Source organism: Quercus suber, unplaced genomic scaffold, assembly GCF_002906115.3.
Source record: "Quercus suber isolate HL8 unplaced genomic scaffold, Cork oak 2.0 scaffold_39, whole genome shotgun sequence".
NCBI lineage: Eukaryota > Viridiplantae > Streptophyta > Magnoliopsida > Fagales > Fagaceae > Quercus > Quercus suber.
Window position 1 is genome coordinate 916,746 of NW_027069504.1, and position 17,884 is coordinate 934,629.

Consider the following 17,884-nt stretch of genomic DNA (forward strand, 5'->3'; position numbering starts at 1 on the left):
TATTGTTCTGGTTGGTCAAGATTTTTTGTAGTTGATTAGGGAGCCTACACTTTTTTAGTTTAGTTTATATGTTTGATTTGACAAGAGTTACTATGGAGTCAAAAGAAAATATCCATCCTAATTATATGTTGTCTCCTAATATGCTCTGTATTAACTCCATTCACCTTATTGGGAGTAATTATGCTCAATGGCTCAAGTTGTTGAGGTCAGAAGAAAATTTTTTCACTTTCTTATTGATGATATTCCCTTTTGTGGATCCTAAATATGATGATTGGGGAGTAGAAGATGCATAGATTGGGAGTTCTTGTGGAACAATATGGAGTCTAAGTTAAATTGTAGTATGGTTTTTCTTGGCCAACTACCAAACTTGAGTGGGAACAGGCTTGCAATAATCTTAGACATATATATGATCTCCATCAAAATTATTTCTCCATTGGTCTAAATATTTTTCCTTTAGGAGATTATTATGCAAAATTTAGTTGTATATGTGAAGAACTCAACTTTACCTGCCCATCTCCTCTGACGTTTGCATTATGCAAAAACAGAGAGACCTATATGAATGTTGCTCTATTTCTCTTGACTTGCCTTCCAACTTTGATTTGGTGAAATCACAAATTTGTGTATGAATTAATGTATTATGCTTGCTATCAAAAATTTCCTTGCAATGCAGGTGAGGAAAGATCTTGGAGTTCCGGATGATGTGAAGCTAGTAATTTTTAATTTTGGTGGGCAGGTGAGGTATAATTTAGGCTGTCATGATATATTGGTATATTTCTTTCAATTTTTCTTGCTTACATTCCAAAATTTTTGAATCCCTCAACATCTTAGAATGACCAAGATTGGTGAAAGTACCTTGACTTTAAACGGTTTGGAGAATTTCCAGGTTACTTTCTTTCAAGTTTTCAAAATTGATTCTCTGGGTTGAAATTCTGCTGTTTATTTGGTAATTGGTTATAAGATTTTTCTTGTTTTCCTTTTTCTTGATATTTGTTTTTCTTTAGCCTTTTGAAAAATAATATATGTATTAGAATGAATCCCTTCTCCAAATTGTTAGAAGAAAATAACTTATTTTGTTGGTAAACAAATATCATAAAGTAATGAAACATAGAAGATTAATTATATCCCACTTCTTGGTTAGCTTGTTTGAATATGAAGACTGTCCAAATGGGAAGAGAGAACAATTGTTCTCAAAATGCTAATACCTTACAACATTCTAAAGTTGGTCATCATATCATCACAGACACGTGCAACTTGCCTTAAATTTTATTAGACATAGAGATAACAGTTTCTTGAGAAAGAATGTTGCAAGCTGTTCTCTATTCTTCTCTATCAAGTCATTGTTGCCATTGTGCTATATGGGGCCAACTGGCCAAATTGGTGCCCTTCTTCTAGCTTGGTAAGCATTAGCTCATTGGAAATTCCGAAGCCTCTTGAGTTGGTGGCTGGATATGAGGGCCTCAATGGGTGTCCTAACCTATTTGGGGTAGTGTTACCTCCTTGGCTTCTCATTATGCTTTTAGCCACCTACAAGATAAGTTGGGATCTTTTCCTTTTGGGGCTTTGGAAGGGGGGGGGGGGGTGTTTTNTCAAAATTGATTCTCTGGGTTGAAATTCTGCTGTTTATTTGGTAATTGGTTATAAGATTTTTCTTGTTTTCCTTTTTCTTGATATTTGTTTTTCTTTAGCCTTTTGAAAAATAATATATGTATTAGAATGAATCCCTTCTCCAAATTGTTAGAAGAAAATAACTTATTTTGTTGGTAAACAAATATCATAAAGTAATGAAACATAGAAGATTAATTATATCCCACTTCTTGGTTAGCTTGTTTGAATATGAAGACTGTCCAAATGGGAAGAGAGAACAATTGTTCTCAAAATGCTAATACCTTACAACATTCTAAAGTTGGTCATCATATCATCACAGACACGTGCAACTTGCCTTAAATTTTATTAGACATAGAGATAACAGTTTCTTAAGAAAGAATGTTGCAAGCTGTTCTCTATTCTTCTCTATCAAGTCATTGTTGCCATTGTGCTATATGGGGCCAACTGGCCAAATTGGTGCCCTTCTTCTAGCTTGGTAAGCATTAGCTCATTGGAAATTCCGAAGCCTCTTGAGTTGGTGGCTGGATATGAGGGCCTCAATGGGTGTCCTAACCTATTTGGGGTAGTGTTACCTCCTTGGCTTCTCATTATGCTTTTAGCCACCTACAAGATAAGTTGGGATCTTTTCCTTTTGGGGCTTTGGAAGGGGGGGGGGGGGTGTTTATTGTTTTGGGGTATTGGTTAAACGGGACCTTAACTTTAAGACCCTAAGGCAAGTTTTAGGGTGAACGGCATGAAAATTTATTAGACTCTGGAATGGGCCCCTTGCAACAAGCCAATTTCATACCCTCCCTCACTGCCAACTATCATTCGATTCTTCATATATCGAAAGAGCATATAATCTAGACTTTCCAGACTTTCGTAGAATGAAAAGTGTGATAAGATTAGATATTGTTCAAACCAGATGAAAACCCTTAAATCCATGAGAGCTCCTTGAATCCTCAAAAAAGAACTCTAGAATCTTTTGAGAAAATAAATTGACTAAAATTGTATTGATAATAGAATTTTCTTTTAGTTTTAAATATTTCCGGCCAATTGAAAGGCTTTATAAATTTCATTTTCCAAGCGAAAACACTCTAAAAGATTCTAATTGATATAATTTCATAATAAGACTCTAAATAGAAAAGAATTAAAACACCAAAAACCAAGGAAACAAAATCTTAAATCCAAAAATTATGAAAGTTACATTAAAAAATAAATAACAAGCAATAATTTTTTTGATAAGTAAATAATTTCATTGAAAAGTATCATAATTTGACTCATAAGTTTAATTCCACGGCAATTTTTACAATTTTAAATATATCCATTTTTCTTATAAATAGGTATTAGAGTACTTCTTCTCTACTCACTAGGCATTTTGTTAACACTTAAGGTCTTATTGAAAAAGTTTGTTCGACTAGCATACACCCACCTCACCCAGGCGGTTCCAAACCTCAATGGGGATTTTATCCGGTCCCATATGGCTTTTCCAATTTTCATCTTCCTTAGCGTGTCTTTACCTTAGTCATCTTAATTCTTCAAGCAAACCTCCGATTTCTATTCTCAATGGGTTACTCAATTTGCGCCAATTTTGTGTATCACTTGCGATAAAAAGTTTATCAAAATAAGTTTTACATCTTTCTTTACTATGCCTCTTCTTTTACTAGCACTCTTTGATCTTCATCTTTAATGCACTTGACACCATTCAAGTCTCTTGTTTTCATTTCCACTGTCTTAGCAAATTTTATAAATATTATTTTCTCCATCCTTAATCGGTTCATCCCTGAGTTGCTATTTAACTCATCACAAGCCTTAAATTTAGTCTCTTCGGCAACCTTCATTGTTCCCTCTTCACCACTTTATAATTTCTATAAACAGCATTGTCTCTACATCTAGGTGAGCTTCTATAGCTCTCTCTCTCTCTCTCTCTCTCTCTCTCTAATCTAATTGCTATATGAACCTCCTTTTCCACCACCAAGCCATTTTAGTCAATTGCCTACATCTTTAGCCACTTTTTTGATACAATCATTCTACATCTTATCAGCATCTTTGTCCAAATTCCACTTGCCTTCTTTGATCATTTTATCTTTAAAAAAATTTTCCCCTGTAAATAATTGTAACAAATTAATTAGTTATATTATGGATGTGTATTTTTATTATATTACATAAACATACAATTGTCACACCCACTTCATCCTCCCTACTCAACTGATTAGTATTGCATTTCACTTCCCTGATGTGATGGTGCCTTAATGTATTTGCCAATCTGTGAAAAATGCTAGTTAGTTTGAGCAACTTCATCCAACCAAAAAGAAAAGGGAGATATTGGGAAGCAATTTCCCATATCAATTCACAGTCATTATTATTTGTTTTTTCTGTAATGTACTTTTACTAGCTTGAATGTTCTATTACAAACTTTATGTTGAACTTTATTTTTATACCAGATGCTTAGGATGCTATCTGTTAAGAGACCCTCTTTTTGATGTAACTTGCTTGTTTTAAAAACCAATATTTTTGTCCTTAGGTATTGTGATATGCTTATTATGCTTTAGGCATTAAGACAAATTCTGACTGTTATGTGCTGTTGTCTATCACGTCCAGCCAGCTGGTTGGAAGTTGAAGGAGGAGTACTTACCTGCTGGTTGGTTGTGCCTGGTAAGTTTTGTTGGACATATACATCGATCATAGTTATTTCTTCATTTCATTTTGATAATATTGTTCCTATTGCATTCTGATTTAGGTTTGTGGGGCTTCAGACAATCGGGAGCTTCCCCCTAATTTCATAAAGCTTGCAAAAGATGTTTATACGCCTGACCTAATAGCAGCTTCAGATTGCATGCTCGGTATAATAACTTTTAATTTATTTAGAGCTGTTGCTTGGTCCAATGATTGAGATTTTGTCTAGAGCTTTTAGTACTGGACTTTTGGTACCTGGGCTTTTTTTTTCCTACTCCAGGAAAGATTGGATATGGCACAGTCAGTGAAGCCATGGCATACAAGGTGCCATTTATCTTCATACGCCGAGATTATTTTAATGAAGAACCGTATTTGAGAGAAATGCTTGAGGTACAATTGGATGCTTAGCAAATTTATCAAAAAATTTATTATTCATATTCTTTTCACGTTGCATCTAGTAATCAGTTGGGAAGTTACCTCCATATGTTTTGTGTAAACAGAATTACCAAGGTGGTGTGGAGATGGCTAGAAGAGATATGCTCAGTGGATGTTGGATACCCTACCTTGAACGTGCTATTAACTTGAAACCAAGCTATGAGGGAGGTACCAATGGTGGTGAGGTATTCAACTTTTTTTAATCCAATTTTGTACCTTTTACGATTTATGGCTTTTATCAAGAATAGTTGGCATCAAAAGTTTTCACCTTGATGATCTCGCATCAAAAATTTTCTTGATTGCACAAGCTTAAATCCTCGAAAGTTTTCACCTTGATGATTTCACACTAAAACTTTTGAGGATTTAAGTTTGTGCAATCAAGAATTTTTTTCCCCCTTTTTTTTTGCTAAGTATAGTAACTCATGCACCCAAGCGAGATCAAACCCATGACCTTACTTTATCACCAAGGGTGGAATCCAAGCCACAACCTATTGGCATATGATTAGAAACTAATTTAGGAAGAATTCTTTTTTTTTGGATAAATAATAAGGTTTATTAAGAGAAATGGAATGCACCAAGTACATATGATGTATGCTAGATATACATCACAACTAGGCTCTAAAATTAAAATGATCCATAAATTTTAATAAGTTGAAGAAAGAAAAGATTCTTGTGCTTTCATCCATTCAAACAAGGTTATGAGGAACTGCAATTTCAGGTCTGAAATAGTCAGTTCAAATTCCTCAAATTTTCTAGCAGGTCTTTCTCGCCAAAGTCTCTAGGTGATTCATTATCTGAATTGCATATGAAATATGCTTTTCCCAATTAAATTAGACAAGAAATCTATCTATTTTGGAAATACATGAAGATGTGTAATTTGAAAAGTTAAATATTTAGAGACATTGAGTTTAGAAACTTAATGATTTAGGATCTTTAAGAATTTAGAACTACAATAGATTTCTGGACGAGTTCTTAAAGGGTTCTTGAATAAGAATTGATGTTTGAGGGTGGGTTTTAGATTAGAAAAGATTGAATCTTGATGGCTGTTTGGGGCTGAGACAGGGAGTAGAATGAGAAATAAGATAAATAAAACACTAGTCAATCATGCCTATGCTTTCCTAAGCAATCACACTTAGGTAGGAGAAGGCAATCACTCCCACAAAGCTTAAAATAAGCTGCTGGAATTTTAGGCTATTGTTAATCCTTTCCTAGAAGGACTAGGACTCCAAAAAACCTATTCTTAGAAGAGTGGTGATAGTTACACACTGTGTACAGGGCATGCAATGCCATGTCATCTGAAATCCTGTTTTTAGTTAAAATTGTGAAATCGTGTTTTCAAAACTTTATTTCACCATTCACAACTATAACTGAAATTGTGTTTTCAAAACATGATTTCAAAGGTGTGTGCGCTACGGTGAGTGTTATATAACAAAGAATTAACCTTCCGATAATGTCTAGGATTAACAATAACAAACAAAAAGGACTTAATAAGTCCTAGACCAAATAGGAAAAGGAGTCAAAACATAAAATAAGACTCATGGGCTTTTGGTACAGCCAAGGACAGCCTATTTGAGAATTCTGGAAATTACCAAATTGCCCCCATTCTAGTAAATTTATTAAAACTGATCCAATAGCTTTCTTACCTAAAAAAACTCAATACTAAGCCTCAATAATAACTAAAGCAACCTATTAAAGGTGTCAAGAAATTCCTCATCAAAACTAGATCATAAAACTTGAATATTTTATATAATCTTGCTTTTCCTTGAACACTTTCTTGCCTGCATCAGTGAACATGTATTTTGAGACATCTACAAATAGAAAGATGGACAAGCAACATTGGGCCAAAGGGATTAATATATTTTTCTACATGTTAGCAAACACGAGTAATTTTACTGGGAAGAAATTTCTGAGAAGTCTGAGGTTATGAGATGATCATCTTGTTCTATGAAAATTTCTATACAGGACTTGAGGGAAGAATACTGTATGTGCGTAAAGTTTCACGGAACAACAGAACCGCAGCAAAAACTTCTGCAAGGACTGAAACTTGGTGGAGATATTGCAACTGGATGGGTACACTGCTAAGAAAGAGAAAACCTCAGTTTGTTTAAGACCAATCAGGGGTTGGCTAGGGAGGCTTTAATGTTTAAGTCAGTAAACTGGTGGGAAAAATGAAAATGGTGAAATCTCAACATATGAGATTGGTTAACTCAGCACAATGGAGATAGGTGTTTGAAGGGCTGGTTTTGGCTGGAAACCCTTCCCCCAAGACTTGTCAGCAGGTCCTCCCCTCAGTTTGGCTAATGGGACTCTTAGACAGTAGTTCCCAGTTTGTGGGTGGATGAGATGTTGCTCAGTAGCATTAAATGTGATGGTCCTTTTGTGAGGCACACACTAAATGTTGATGTGAAAGGAGCAGACACTACTTTTGAGGATGACTACAGTTACCTGCCAACTGGGAGGAAGGCATATGTAAATTTAGGTAAGAATAAAGTACTAGTTATGGAGGGTTGGTGGAGAGGGTTTCGCTGGGTTACTAGGGGGTAAATTGGGATCACTCTTGATGCCATATTTGGGGTTTTTATTTATAAGTAAAATAATTTATTCAAAAGAGGAGATAATTCAAATAAACAATATTTTTTTTGAACTACTCCTAAGAAATTATAATACCAAGCTTAGTAAATCTTAAAAACAAGAAAGGAAGATGATGGGGTATTTCTGGATATAGTCATCCAATTATATAGGGATCACTACATCAATTGCTTGATTACATGATTAGACCATTAAACACCATCAGAAGGTCTACTATTCATGTCTCACCAAATGATCCACAAAACATAGGAAGAAGCCTTTCAAATCTTCAAATTCTATGACAATGAAATTTCCTTTGCCAACATCCTGGCATCTGAATTGGTGTCTCCGCCATAACCCAAAATACCCTGAAGAGGGTAAACATAAATGACCATGAATCTCTCATCATTGAGCAATGTAAAGAAGATGATCTAAAGACTCTCCACTACTCTTGCACATGCAACACCAATCAATAATCAAATTGTGACGTTTCCAAAGATAATCCACTATTAGTATTTTACCCAACGTTGTTGTCTAAGCAAAGAAAAAGGATCTTATGAAGTACCTTAACACCTATATACTTCTCCATGGAAGTGAACTCCGGTAGATCCTTTGAGAACATCGTAGTAAGAATGGACTTTAAACTTTCAGCTCTTAGTTAAACTCTATGAAGTATGGTCTTTATCTTGGCCTTGTGGATTTTGGAGTGCAATAAATTAAAGAAACTCTCTGTAGCTTCCAACTCCCAATCTTGGAAAGGTCAACAAAATTGAGGATTCCTACTCCGTTCACCACTCAAATAAGAAGCAAAGAAGTGTCCTTTTCTAGTGCCAATTTAAACAAATCAGGAAACATATTTTTTAGACAAGAATTTCCACCCCTTAGATCATGCCAAAACTATATCCATGTGTTATCCCAATGGTTTGAATTTGAGACCCATTCATTTAATGTGTCTTCATATGTTCTAACATTTTGAGACTAGAATTGCCAATGTCCATGCTAGCATTGGAAGAACATGTGTACAGAAAAGGTTTGCCACATCTCTTGCAGTTAGCTATCCTGACTTGTTTAGATTTTGCACGAATAAGGAGGCTAGTGTGGCTGAGCTTATGAAGTCTCCAATGGAGTCCTTTTTTGGGATGTGAGCTTCTTTAGGGGTGTGCATGTTCGGGAATTAGAGGATATGTCAAGCGTCATGGAATCCATATATGGTTCTTCAATAAGGGGGTTTGGTGAGGATAAGATGTGTTGGATACCTAGCAAAGATTAGGGGTTCATGGTGAATGATTATTATAGAATTTTAGTTGGCCCTACTATCTACGGTTTTCTTTGGAAGAGTATTTGGAAGCAGAAGATTCCCTCTAGAGTAGCTTTCTTTGTATGGACTGCTGCCTTAGGGAAATGTTTGACGATTGATAATTTACGAAAAAGGAAGGTGTGGATATTGGATTGGTGCTACATGTGTAAGAGTAATGGTGAATTGATTGACCATCTCTTCCTTCACTGTCCCGTTGCTATAAATCTATGGTCTATGGTTTTGGGTTTATTTGGAGTAACTTGGGTTATGCCGCATACTGTTTTGGGGCTGTTAGGGTGTTGACAAGGTAGCTTTGGTCATCATCGAAATGGTTATAAATGATCCATCGTTCCTCATTGCTTAATGTGGTGTCTTTGGAGGGAGAGAAATAGTAGATGCTTTGAAAATATTGAGAGATCTATTCCGGACCTCAAGCTATTCTTTTTTAGAACTTTATTGTATTGGTTGTTTGCTTTGCAAAAACAATCATTCCCTTCTTTTATTGATTTCCTAGATTCTTGCAATTTTTGTATTTGACTTGTTGACCCCTTGTACGCTCTCTGTGTACTAGGGTGTTCCTTTTTGATATCAATAAAACTTTTTACTTATCAAAAAAAAAAAAAAAAAGGTTTGCCACATCAATAATTGCCTTCACTCTGTAACAAAAAGGCAGGATAAGAGTAATATTCATGCGTTTTCAAATTTTCAACAAGTAAACTGAAACAATTAATAGAGTGCAGAGATGAAAAAGGAAACCTAACATAGTTAAGAGACAAAATCGTATTCTAACCTAAGTATTTGTTGTCTTTTTAGCTGGCTGCTCATATACTACAAGATACAGCTGTTGGAAAGAATTGTGTTAGATAAGGTACATTCTGCTGTTTCCTTTTTTAGTACTTGTTGGCTCCTTAATTAAGGTTTTTTTTTCCTTAAATCTCTCTCTCCCTCGCTCTCTCTCTCTCTATATATATATATTATTGAGGACCATGATTGCAATGGTAGCTTTGGGATGCCTTTTATCAGTTTATGTTGTTAATGGTTGCAATCATGGTCCTTTTAAAGGACCATGATTGCAACCATTAACAACATAAACTGATTGAAGGCATGCCAAAGCTAATTCTAATACCCAAGCATTATTTTGGCGCATATCAGATGATGTCAAGACTACTTGCAAACTTGGATAGGCATAGGCTTGCTACCAAATCATGATCTTTATTTATTATGTCTTTTAGCATCAACTAGGTTCTGCTCAAATTTCTTTAGCTTTATTTATTTATTTTTTTGGTGTTAGGGGCAATTCTGTAATTTTCTGTTTTCTGGACAAGGGATTTGCTAGTGGTCCATGGGGACTTATGTTGGATTTTATCTAGTAATTGGATTTTTATTTGCGAGTTTAGTTTGGGCTTAGCAGTAAAGTCAAGGAACCCACATTTTATTAGGGTTTCAAGGAGTCCAAGTTCTAGTAGCTTTAGGTGTTAGCCACATATTTATATATATAATGTAAGGTCTTATGTTTGATTAATAATACATACATTTATGAAGAATTCAGCAACCCTCAGTGTGATGCTTGGCATGTTTATGCCAATATTAAATCTAAACTTGCAGGTGGGGTTGTGTATCCTTGGTTTACTCCCTAGGGGTGGGTCCAAAGGGCCCTACCTTGGTGAGGATCCACATCATCAAAAATAAAATAAACTAGTCGCTAACCCGTGTGATGCACGGGAAAGCTATTGTGCATAAAGATGTAAACTATTCTTTTTCTCTTCCTCTTTGATTATACATTAGGATTAGTCTCATAGTTTCCTATCCTTGATATGAAACAGTAAATTATGTAATGAAAAATAGAAATCAAACTTAAGTTTAAATTAAAATGAACATTGTCATTTCTGAGCTATCTTCAACCTTTAATTGAATTCTATACCTAATAAGAGAAATGACATATATAATGTTAATATCATATTAGTTTTTGCGTATTTTAATATAAATACATTAAAAATGTGAATCCAAAACAAAACACTTACTGAGCTTTGAAATTAGCAATCTCAGGAATTTCCAAATCAATATAAACTCTTGTTCCACTTGTTGATGATAAGTTATACTCTCCTGCAATGCATGAAATTCATTAAAAAAAAGTACAATTATCTATTGGACAGTGACTTATTGACTCCATTTTAATATGATGTTTATTTCAAAATCACTTAACAGTACTTCAACAATCTTACATTATAAGTATATCTAACATGACCATAATCAACAATCTTAATTTTCCTATATATCTCTCACTTTGAAATGTACATCATTTATGAAAAGTTCAAAATACCAGTAATATAGATGCAAAATGAGCAGTACAAATAACATATGAATCCAACAGGACCTAGCACCTCTAGGACCAAAAGGTGAACTGAATTTGCATATACAAATTCAAGGGCCATATTTACATTGATTGACAGGTGGATATCAAATGTCCAGCCTGAAAAGGTTGAAGACATTTGGAACCGGAGAGGGATATTAAACACCTCATGGCATCGAGTTCAAGTTCGAGTTGGTCACTCAAATATGTAGACCAATGTTGAAACAGTATCAAATAAGTAATTGAATGGCTCAACACTCTTTTCCTTTTTTAACTCCTGGTTTAATTGAACCCCATTGCTTTCCTTAATCTCATTTACAAAAACAATAATTTCAGCATGTTGGATACCATTTAGTGGATATTATTTTGAATATTCTGTGGTGTGCAAGTGGCAGTTAAAAACTCTCATCAACCTTGCTTCCTATTTGCCAAGATTTTTACTTGATGGATGTTAAAAGCCAATCCTATCAGGTCTTATATGCATGGACTCTAATTAGCCATGCTTTTATCAGGCAGCTATGACCTTTGCAGGCCCAATGGTAGGCTTATTGTACGCACCAAGTGTGTACTTTTTCCTTTAAGGTTTTCCACATGTTATAATTCAATCCAATCAATGGTCAATTGAAGCCGTTCTGGTCTGGTCATATCCAACTTACATTGTAGTACATCTCTCTTATTTCACATAAGGGTGGGCTCTATGTACAGGGATCCAGCTCATTCTTATGTGAGAACCTGAGAGGAGGAGGATATAGTATATGTATACTCATGGATTGTCACACCATCTCAACCATCTAATATTTGTCTTTAATGGTTAAGATTGGTTGAAAAAATAAATTCCCAAAGCCATCATCTATTTATTATTCTAAAGGCAACCGCATACAAATTCGTCTAAAGGCTAAATTGTTAAACTATGCGTAATTACTTATAAAGAGAAATAGAGAAGAGAAATGAACTTGCCTTTAAAAGTCTTGACAGTTAAACATGTAACTATTATGATAAAAGGCTGGATTTTCAGTAAAGAAGCATATTATCAATAAATATGCAAGAAACAGTACAGAATAAAGGAAAGATTGGTAAATACCTAATTGTGCTTGTCTTGTAGTTGTATTACCAAATAACTCAGATAACAAAGTGCCAAATCCCTACCTGCAAAACAATAAGAATCCGATTTTCAGTTGACATTCAAGAAACATTAATAGAAGTATGCATGAACTTTTTTGTTGATTGGAAGTAAACTTAATGATGCATGCTGACTATTTTGAAGGATAAAATATTATACATAATGGTTAGAAGCAGAACTGATTTTAGGGATTGTGAAAATTTGGCAGATATTTGACAGATTCACCAATAAATTATAAATCATTCCTTGGAAGTTGACTATGTCAGCAGCGTGTGTGCTCAGTCCTTTGCTGCAAGTCAATCACTCCTTGTGTATCCCCTAAAAGAGTTTCTCCAGCTGGGGTGATATTGGCCCCCTGTATATGGGTTAATGAATTGTTAATTGGTCAAGCATTGCCAATGTTGTGAGAATGAAAGAGTAGAGAGGAGCTTGAAGGGATCAAGAAAGATGCTAATCTTTTTTGCAGAATTGAGAATTAAAATTAAGGTACTCTTTGTTTATCTCTCTTAAAGTTCTCTCTTTTTTATTCCTCTGCTATTTTGATCTTAGTTTAAACTTTGTTTTCCTCTCTTTTCCCTCAGTCTCTGATGTACTGTTTATCTTTTCTTTGTTCTTTACAAAAGGGACAACAATGGTTAAGAAAGACAGTAATGACATTGCTCACAAATTCTCAAGAAAAGGGACTTGAAGATGAACAAATGGATCATGCAAGAAAACAACACAAAAAGTGAGAATCAAATCAAGCTTTTAAAGACTTGGATCAAAGTACTGAATAAGGAGCAACAATATTTAAAGAGAAAGCCAACAATATTTGATTGAAAATTTTCGTCTTTTTTCAATAGTTTTGACAGAGATTTGTATATTTCCACATTTAGATTTAAAAAATCCAATTCAGCTCTTATAATCAAGTTTGTTTCCGAGAGAAATAATTGAAACAGTAAATTATAGTAATTGACTACTTACAAAACATATAGTGAGCTTCCGAACATTCATCTCTAGGTAGAGCTTCTTTGTGTTTCTCACCAATTCTGATTTACACCTTATGAATATTGTTTCCACTTCTTTAGGGATTTGATGAATATTACTTTAGAATTCATTCAAAAATACCAATCTAAGAGGCATTTTATCTTCTAAAAAACAATAGTAAAATGATCTGGAGGAGGTGTATAATTCTCCTCACTTTCAATCGGTTGTCCCTGGGTAGAGGAGCAAATGAAAACCGTACAGAAAAACCAAAAGAGAAATTAATAGTCCAATTTAATTGGAAAAAAAAAAAAAAACCCACTTCAATGAGCTACAGATAAGAGAATCAGCTTGATAATTGGATAATTTTTTATGGGGGCACAAAATCTCTCAAAAACACGGGTTTAAACCTTGTTGATCATTGGATAAGTTTTTTCTACAACAACTACAAAGGCATTGGCTGGACCCTTGGTATAAATGTATAAGTCTTTCCGCTTCCTGTCTAACAAAATAAAGATACAGAGAAAACAGTAATAGCACCATTATACATAATACAAAATCAGAAAAGAAACAAAAGCAATCTAAAAGATAGTTGTACATATGCACTAAGGTTGCGTTCCTTATACACAAACAATATGCGGCCATCCATCTTTGTACACTCAGTTTGAGTTACTTAAGGTTCTGCCCTCAAGACAAACATTTCATATTAAAAATTACATCATGTTTTATGGCCACATCTTTCATCTAGCTTATACCATTAATTAAGCTAACAAACAAATAACAAAAACACACCCAAAAGTCCATGGGGACATTTCCAAAAACACTTCATATGCATCCATTAAAGTACCTGAAATTCAATTCATTGTCACTTGCAACCTTCCTTTCCCCTTCTCCCTCCTCTCCTTCCTCCAAGTTCCTAAGCATGGAGGCATATTGTAATCCATCAATCAACAAATCATTTTGTCATTAATTGAAAAACATGAAAGATCTAATGCCCCACTTACAACATACAATCCTGAGTGTTTGCAATTTGTGAGAAGGATCCCTCCCATGCCCCTTTCTCTGCGATTTGTGATGGAGCAGATAACAATCCCTAAAATTTCTGCTGCCAATATCCCTCTTTTCTTCTTCTTCTCCTCTCTTTTTCCTCTTTGTTTCTTCTTCCATGTGTGTTTCTCTATCAATACTCACAACTCGGTGTTAATGGGAGAAAAATTGGAGGAAAATCTGGCAATAGATAGCGATAGGAAAAAAAAGAAAAAGAAAGGTCCCTTTTAACTCTCTCTCAATCCCAACGCAATTGATTTCAACCTATTGTTTTGCCTTTCTACTACCGTTCTATTACAATACAGACAAAGGCAACCACTATTGAGATAGTAAATTCAACGTACCAGCAATATTGTGTCAACGAAATTTGAAGAAAGTCTTTATGCATATTTATAGATTACTAGTAAACTCACTTGACTTTCAAAATTACCCGTAGAATACCACAAGGTCATGTTTGACAGATAAAAGTCATTCCTGGCCCTTAGGGTTAGGATGGGTTGAATCTGAGAGGGTTTAGTTTGCATATTGTAGTGAGAATCTGATCAGGATGCTTTCAAATTAGTCAAAGGCTGGGGTCTCTGCGACTCAATCAAGGAGAGAGGTTGGCGTTTTGTGATAAAAATTCCTCAAGAAGACTTAGTTGTTGAAGAGGCTGTGTCTGAAGTCGGTGTGTAGGGTTTTAAACTAATTAGGCTAAACACCATTAGAGTTTGAAATAGGAAAAGAGTCCTAAATGTGACTCTTAAGCTCGGTTTTTTTTTTTTTTTTAAAGATAAGTATCCGGTTTCGTTTTTGAAAAAAGAGTTTTTAATTTTATTTTTTATTATGTTGATGTGGAAAATTGTGGGAAAAAAAGAGTTTTTAATCTTATTTTTTATTGTGTTGACGTGAAAAATTGTAGGAGTTTTAGAGGTTTCGGTTATATATATATATATATATATATAGTCGCTAACCCGTGCGATGCAAGGGAAAAGTATTGAGTACAACATATAATTTAATCTTGGTTTATTTTACTACAACACCAAAATTGAATTTGTAAAATAAAATCATGTAGCTAAAACATTTGCTAATAGCTATACATTTCAGACATTTATTAAACTATATTATTATTATTATTATTATATCAACTTAACAACATTTAAATATATGATATTCATTGAATCTTCTAGTATTGAAAGGTCCAACATTGTTTTGCCATGTGGGCCTTAGAAACCTGGAGGCAATACCATGGTTGTGTTATCAACCATTATTGAATGGCAAACATGTTTTTTCCTAAACATATTCAAGTAACAAAATGCTGACCATGGTGTGAAACGGTTTTTATATCAAGTCAGTCCAATACGTGAATATGGTGGAGGTACCAAATGCAGGGCCCTAAAAGCCTAGGAAAAAAAAAAAAAAAACATAACAGTAGAAACATGACATGGAATTCCTGAACCACACAATTCGAATTCATTTGGAAAGAGGTATTTCATCACAATCATAGTGAATAAACTGCAATTGATACAAATATCAGCATAATCAATTTATCTAGGTGTTGGCTACAAAGTTAGGCCTTACTGGCCAAAACGTGGCCCAAGAAAGGCAAAAGGGTATGTACAATCTCAAATTGATATCTTGCTAACGACTTTTACAATAGATATAGACTCAGAATGTTAAGCGAAGCCCCAAAGAACTGAAAACTACTAATCTTAGAGATCATATATGTCAAAGCACTCATATTCTTCACAAACTCTGAACGACCAATATTTGCAAATAAATATCTGGTCAACGATTTTCAATAATCAATGTACAAAATGAGTATCTAAACAATCATCTGCACACCTATCATTAAATTTCATTATAATTGAAATCATTTCTGAAAATATTACTGACTGCCTATTTAGCAATGACTTGTTCAGAGGAGAAGGGCAGTGCCTAGGATTTTCCTTTGATTGTTTGACAAAATTGACCTATACAATCTTTTATGTTATTTTCTACATGTAATGACCAATAACAACTTAAACCAAGATGCACAAACTATAAAGTGGCTACAAACTAATGCAAGAGTAAGTAAGGCATTTTGTCAAACACATGGTGTGCACAAAATTTCAATGTCTTAGTTATTAACATTCCTTAGTATTAAAAAAAAAAAAAAATTAAAAACAGAAATACACAACTTATTGACAAATTGAATAGTCCCTGTAATGCAACAAATAACACAACAAATAAATTGAAGAGTATTTGATACATGGAACTACAAAATTAATTAAATTCTGCCATGAATAATTTAAAGCCAGAAACCCAACCCTCCCATGGTTTTTATATTTCTTAGCCTATCTAACATTCGGTTTTTTCTATCGCCAAAGCCAACATGGTATAATTTGGAAAATTGACAAAAGTTGTATAAATCAAAATATACAATGGAAAGAGTTACCCATAGAAATGGTGTGAGTTTGAAAGAGTTAGACCAACTAATGCAAGAGTAAGCAAGACCAACTAATGTTTGTGAAGAAAAGAATTACCAATAGCAGTAGATGATTGTTTGACAAAATTGACCTATACAATCTTTTATGTTATTTTCTACATGTAATGACCAATAACAACTTAAACCAAGATGCACAAACTATAAAGTGGCTACAAACTAATGCAAGAGTAAGTAAGGCATTTTGTCAAACACATGGTGTGCACAAAATTTCAATGTCTTAGTTATTAACATTCCTTAGTATTAAAAAAAAAAAAAAATTAAAAACAGAAATACACAACTTATTGACAAATTGAATAGTCCCTGTAATGCAACAAATAACACAACAAATAGGTAGAACAAATAAATTGAAGAGTATTTGATATATGGAACTACAAAATTAATTAAATTCTGCCATGAATAATTTAAAGCCAGAAACCCAACCCTCCCATGGTTTTTATATTTCTTAGCCTATCTAACATTCGGTTTTTTCTATCGCCAAAGCCAACATGGTATAATTTGGAAAATTGACGAAAGTTGTATAAATCAAAATATACAATGGAAAGAGTTACCCATAGAAATGGTGTGAGTTTGAAAGAGTTAGACCAACTAATGCAAGAGTAAGCAAGACCAACTAATGTTTGTGAAGAAAAGAATTACCAATAGCAGTAGCGGCAAGGACACTCTGTTTTTTTGTCCACAATGTTCGCTGTAAATGGTTACCCACTGAATCGGTGTGGGTTTGAAAGAGTTAGACCAACTAATGCAAGAATAAGCAAGACCAATTAATGATTGTGAAGAAAAGAATTACCAATAGCAGTAGCGGCAAAGACACTCTGTTTTTTGTCCATAACGTTCGCTGAGTTTGTTCTCACAGCGGGGAAAAAAAAGAAAAAGAAAACAATAATAAGCAGTTAACACACTGAAACTAAATAAGCACCACCGAAAAGACACAGTTATATGTTTTTAAATAGTTACTCACTGAAACTAAATAAGGAAACCACTGAAAAGGTACATTGTTCTATGTTTTTAATGGTAGATATGGCATTAATTTATGTAGCCACATGGTGCAATGAGGCGCGGTCAACAAAAAGTCAAACGCTTCGACTATTAGTTATTATATAGATTATATAGATAAATCTGAATTTGTGATCTATTCATACCCTAAAATTTTAATATTTGAAACCCTAAGGCTCCGCTTGGGAGTTTATAAGGGAATGGAATGAGATGATCATAAGGGAATGAAAAGAAATGAAATAGAATGGAATGTATTTAAGTAAGGGAAATGAATGGAAAAGAATGGAATGGAATGGAATTAAGTAACTTTGTTTGGATGTTTTAAAATAAAGGAATGGAAAGGAATGAAAATGAATGGAATGTAAGTAATTCTGTTTGGGAGCA

At 34.1% G+C, this 17,884-nt stretch overlaps 2 protein-coding genes across 14 annotated transcripts; one reads left to right on the forward strand and one right to left on the reverse strand.

The window, feature by feature from the left end:
* Positions 1-623: 623 nt before the first annotated feature.
* LOC136061481 (L-arabinokinase-like) lies at positions 624-12,999 on the forward strand. Of its 8 annotated transcripts, none has more exons than XR_010628066.1 (8): positions 624-733; positions 4,186-4,239; positions 4,325-4,427; positions 4,541-4,650; positions 4,761-4,880; positions 9,374-9,428; positions 12,239-12,516; positions 12,654-12,999. XR_010628066.1 is itself a non-coding variant. In XM_065771087.1 (8 exons), the coding sequence occupies exons 2-7, from the start codon at positions 830-832 to the stop codon at positions 9,425-9,427; spliced, it is 495 nt and encodes a 164-aa protein (XP_065627159.1). In that variant the 5' UTR covers positions 666-733; position 829; the 3' UTR covers position 9,428; positions 9,713-10,104. The 8 variants fall into 8 exon arrangements, 6 of the variants coding, with proteins under 6 accessions (XP_065627155.1, XP_065627154.1, XP_065627156.1 ...); XR_010628067.1 differs by having other exon boundaries at positions 4,761-4,875; XM_065771087.1 differs by lacking the exons at positions 12,239-12,516; positions 12,654-12,999 and adding exons at positions 829-883; positions 9,713-10,104 and having other exon boundaries at positions 666-733.
* On the reverse strand, positions 10,395-17,404 carry LOC112033878 (uncharacterized). Of its 6 annotated transcripts, XM_065771089.1 has the most exons (7): positions 17,295-17,404; positions 17,144-17,209; positions 14,005-14,170; positions 13,841-13,909; positions 11,992-12,056; positions 10,582-10,663; positions 10,395-10,481 (listed from the first exon to the last, which is right to left on the reverse strand). In XM_065771089.1, the coding sequence occupies exons 1-5, from the start codon at positions 17,332-17,334 to the stop codon at positions 12,053-12,055; spliced, it is 345 nt and encodes a 114-aa protein (XP_065627161.1). In that variant the 5' UTR covers positions 17,335-17,404; the 3' UTR covers positions 10,395-10,481; positions 10,582-10,663; positions 11,992-12,052. The 6 variants fall into 6 exon arrangements, 3 of the variants coding, with proteins under 3 accessions (XP_065627161.1, XP_023922420.1, XP_065627160.1); XR_010628069.1 differs by lacking the exons at positions 17,144-17,209; positions 17,295-17,404 and having other exon boundaries at positions 13,998-14,419; XM_024066652.2 differs by lacking the exons at positions 10,395-10,481; positions 10,582-10,663; positions 11,992-12,056 and adding an exon at positions 13,081-13,495.
* Positions 17,405-17,884: the final 480 nt, after the last annotated feature.

Coding starts and splice junctions, on each gene's coding strand:
- LOC136061481 (XM_065771083.1), top strand. CDS start 638: ATGCTTGCTATCAAAAATTTCCTTGCAATGCAGGTGAGGAAAGATCTT. Junction 734..4,185: donor TTTTTAATTTTGGTGGGCAG/GTGAGGTATAAT, acceptor TATCACGTCCAG/CCAGCTGGTTGGAAGTTGAA. Junction 4,881..9,373: donor GAGGTACCAATGGTGGTGAG/GTATTCAACTTT, acceptor TTGTCTTTTTAG/CTGGCTGCTCATATACTACA.
- LOC112033878 (XM_024066652.2), bottom strand. CDS start 17,334: ATGGACAAAAAACAGAGTGTCTTTGCCGCTACTGCTATTG. Junction 17,210..17,294: donor CTTTGCCGCTACTGCTATTG/GTAATTCTTTTC, acceptor ACACCGATTCAG/TGGGTAACCATTTACAGCGA. Junction 13,910..14,004: donor AATTGCAAACACTCAGGATT/GTATGTTGTAAG, acceptor CTCCATGCTTAG/GAACTTGGAGGAAGGAGAGG.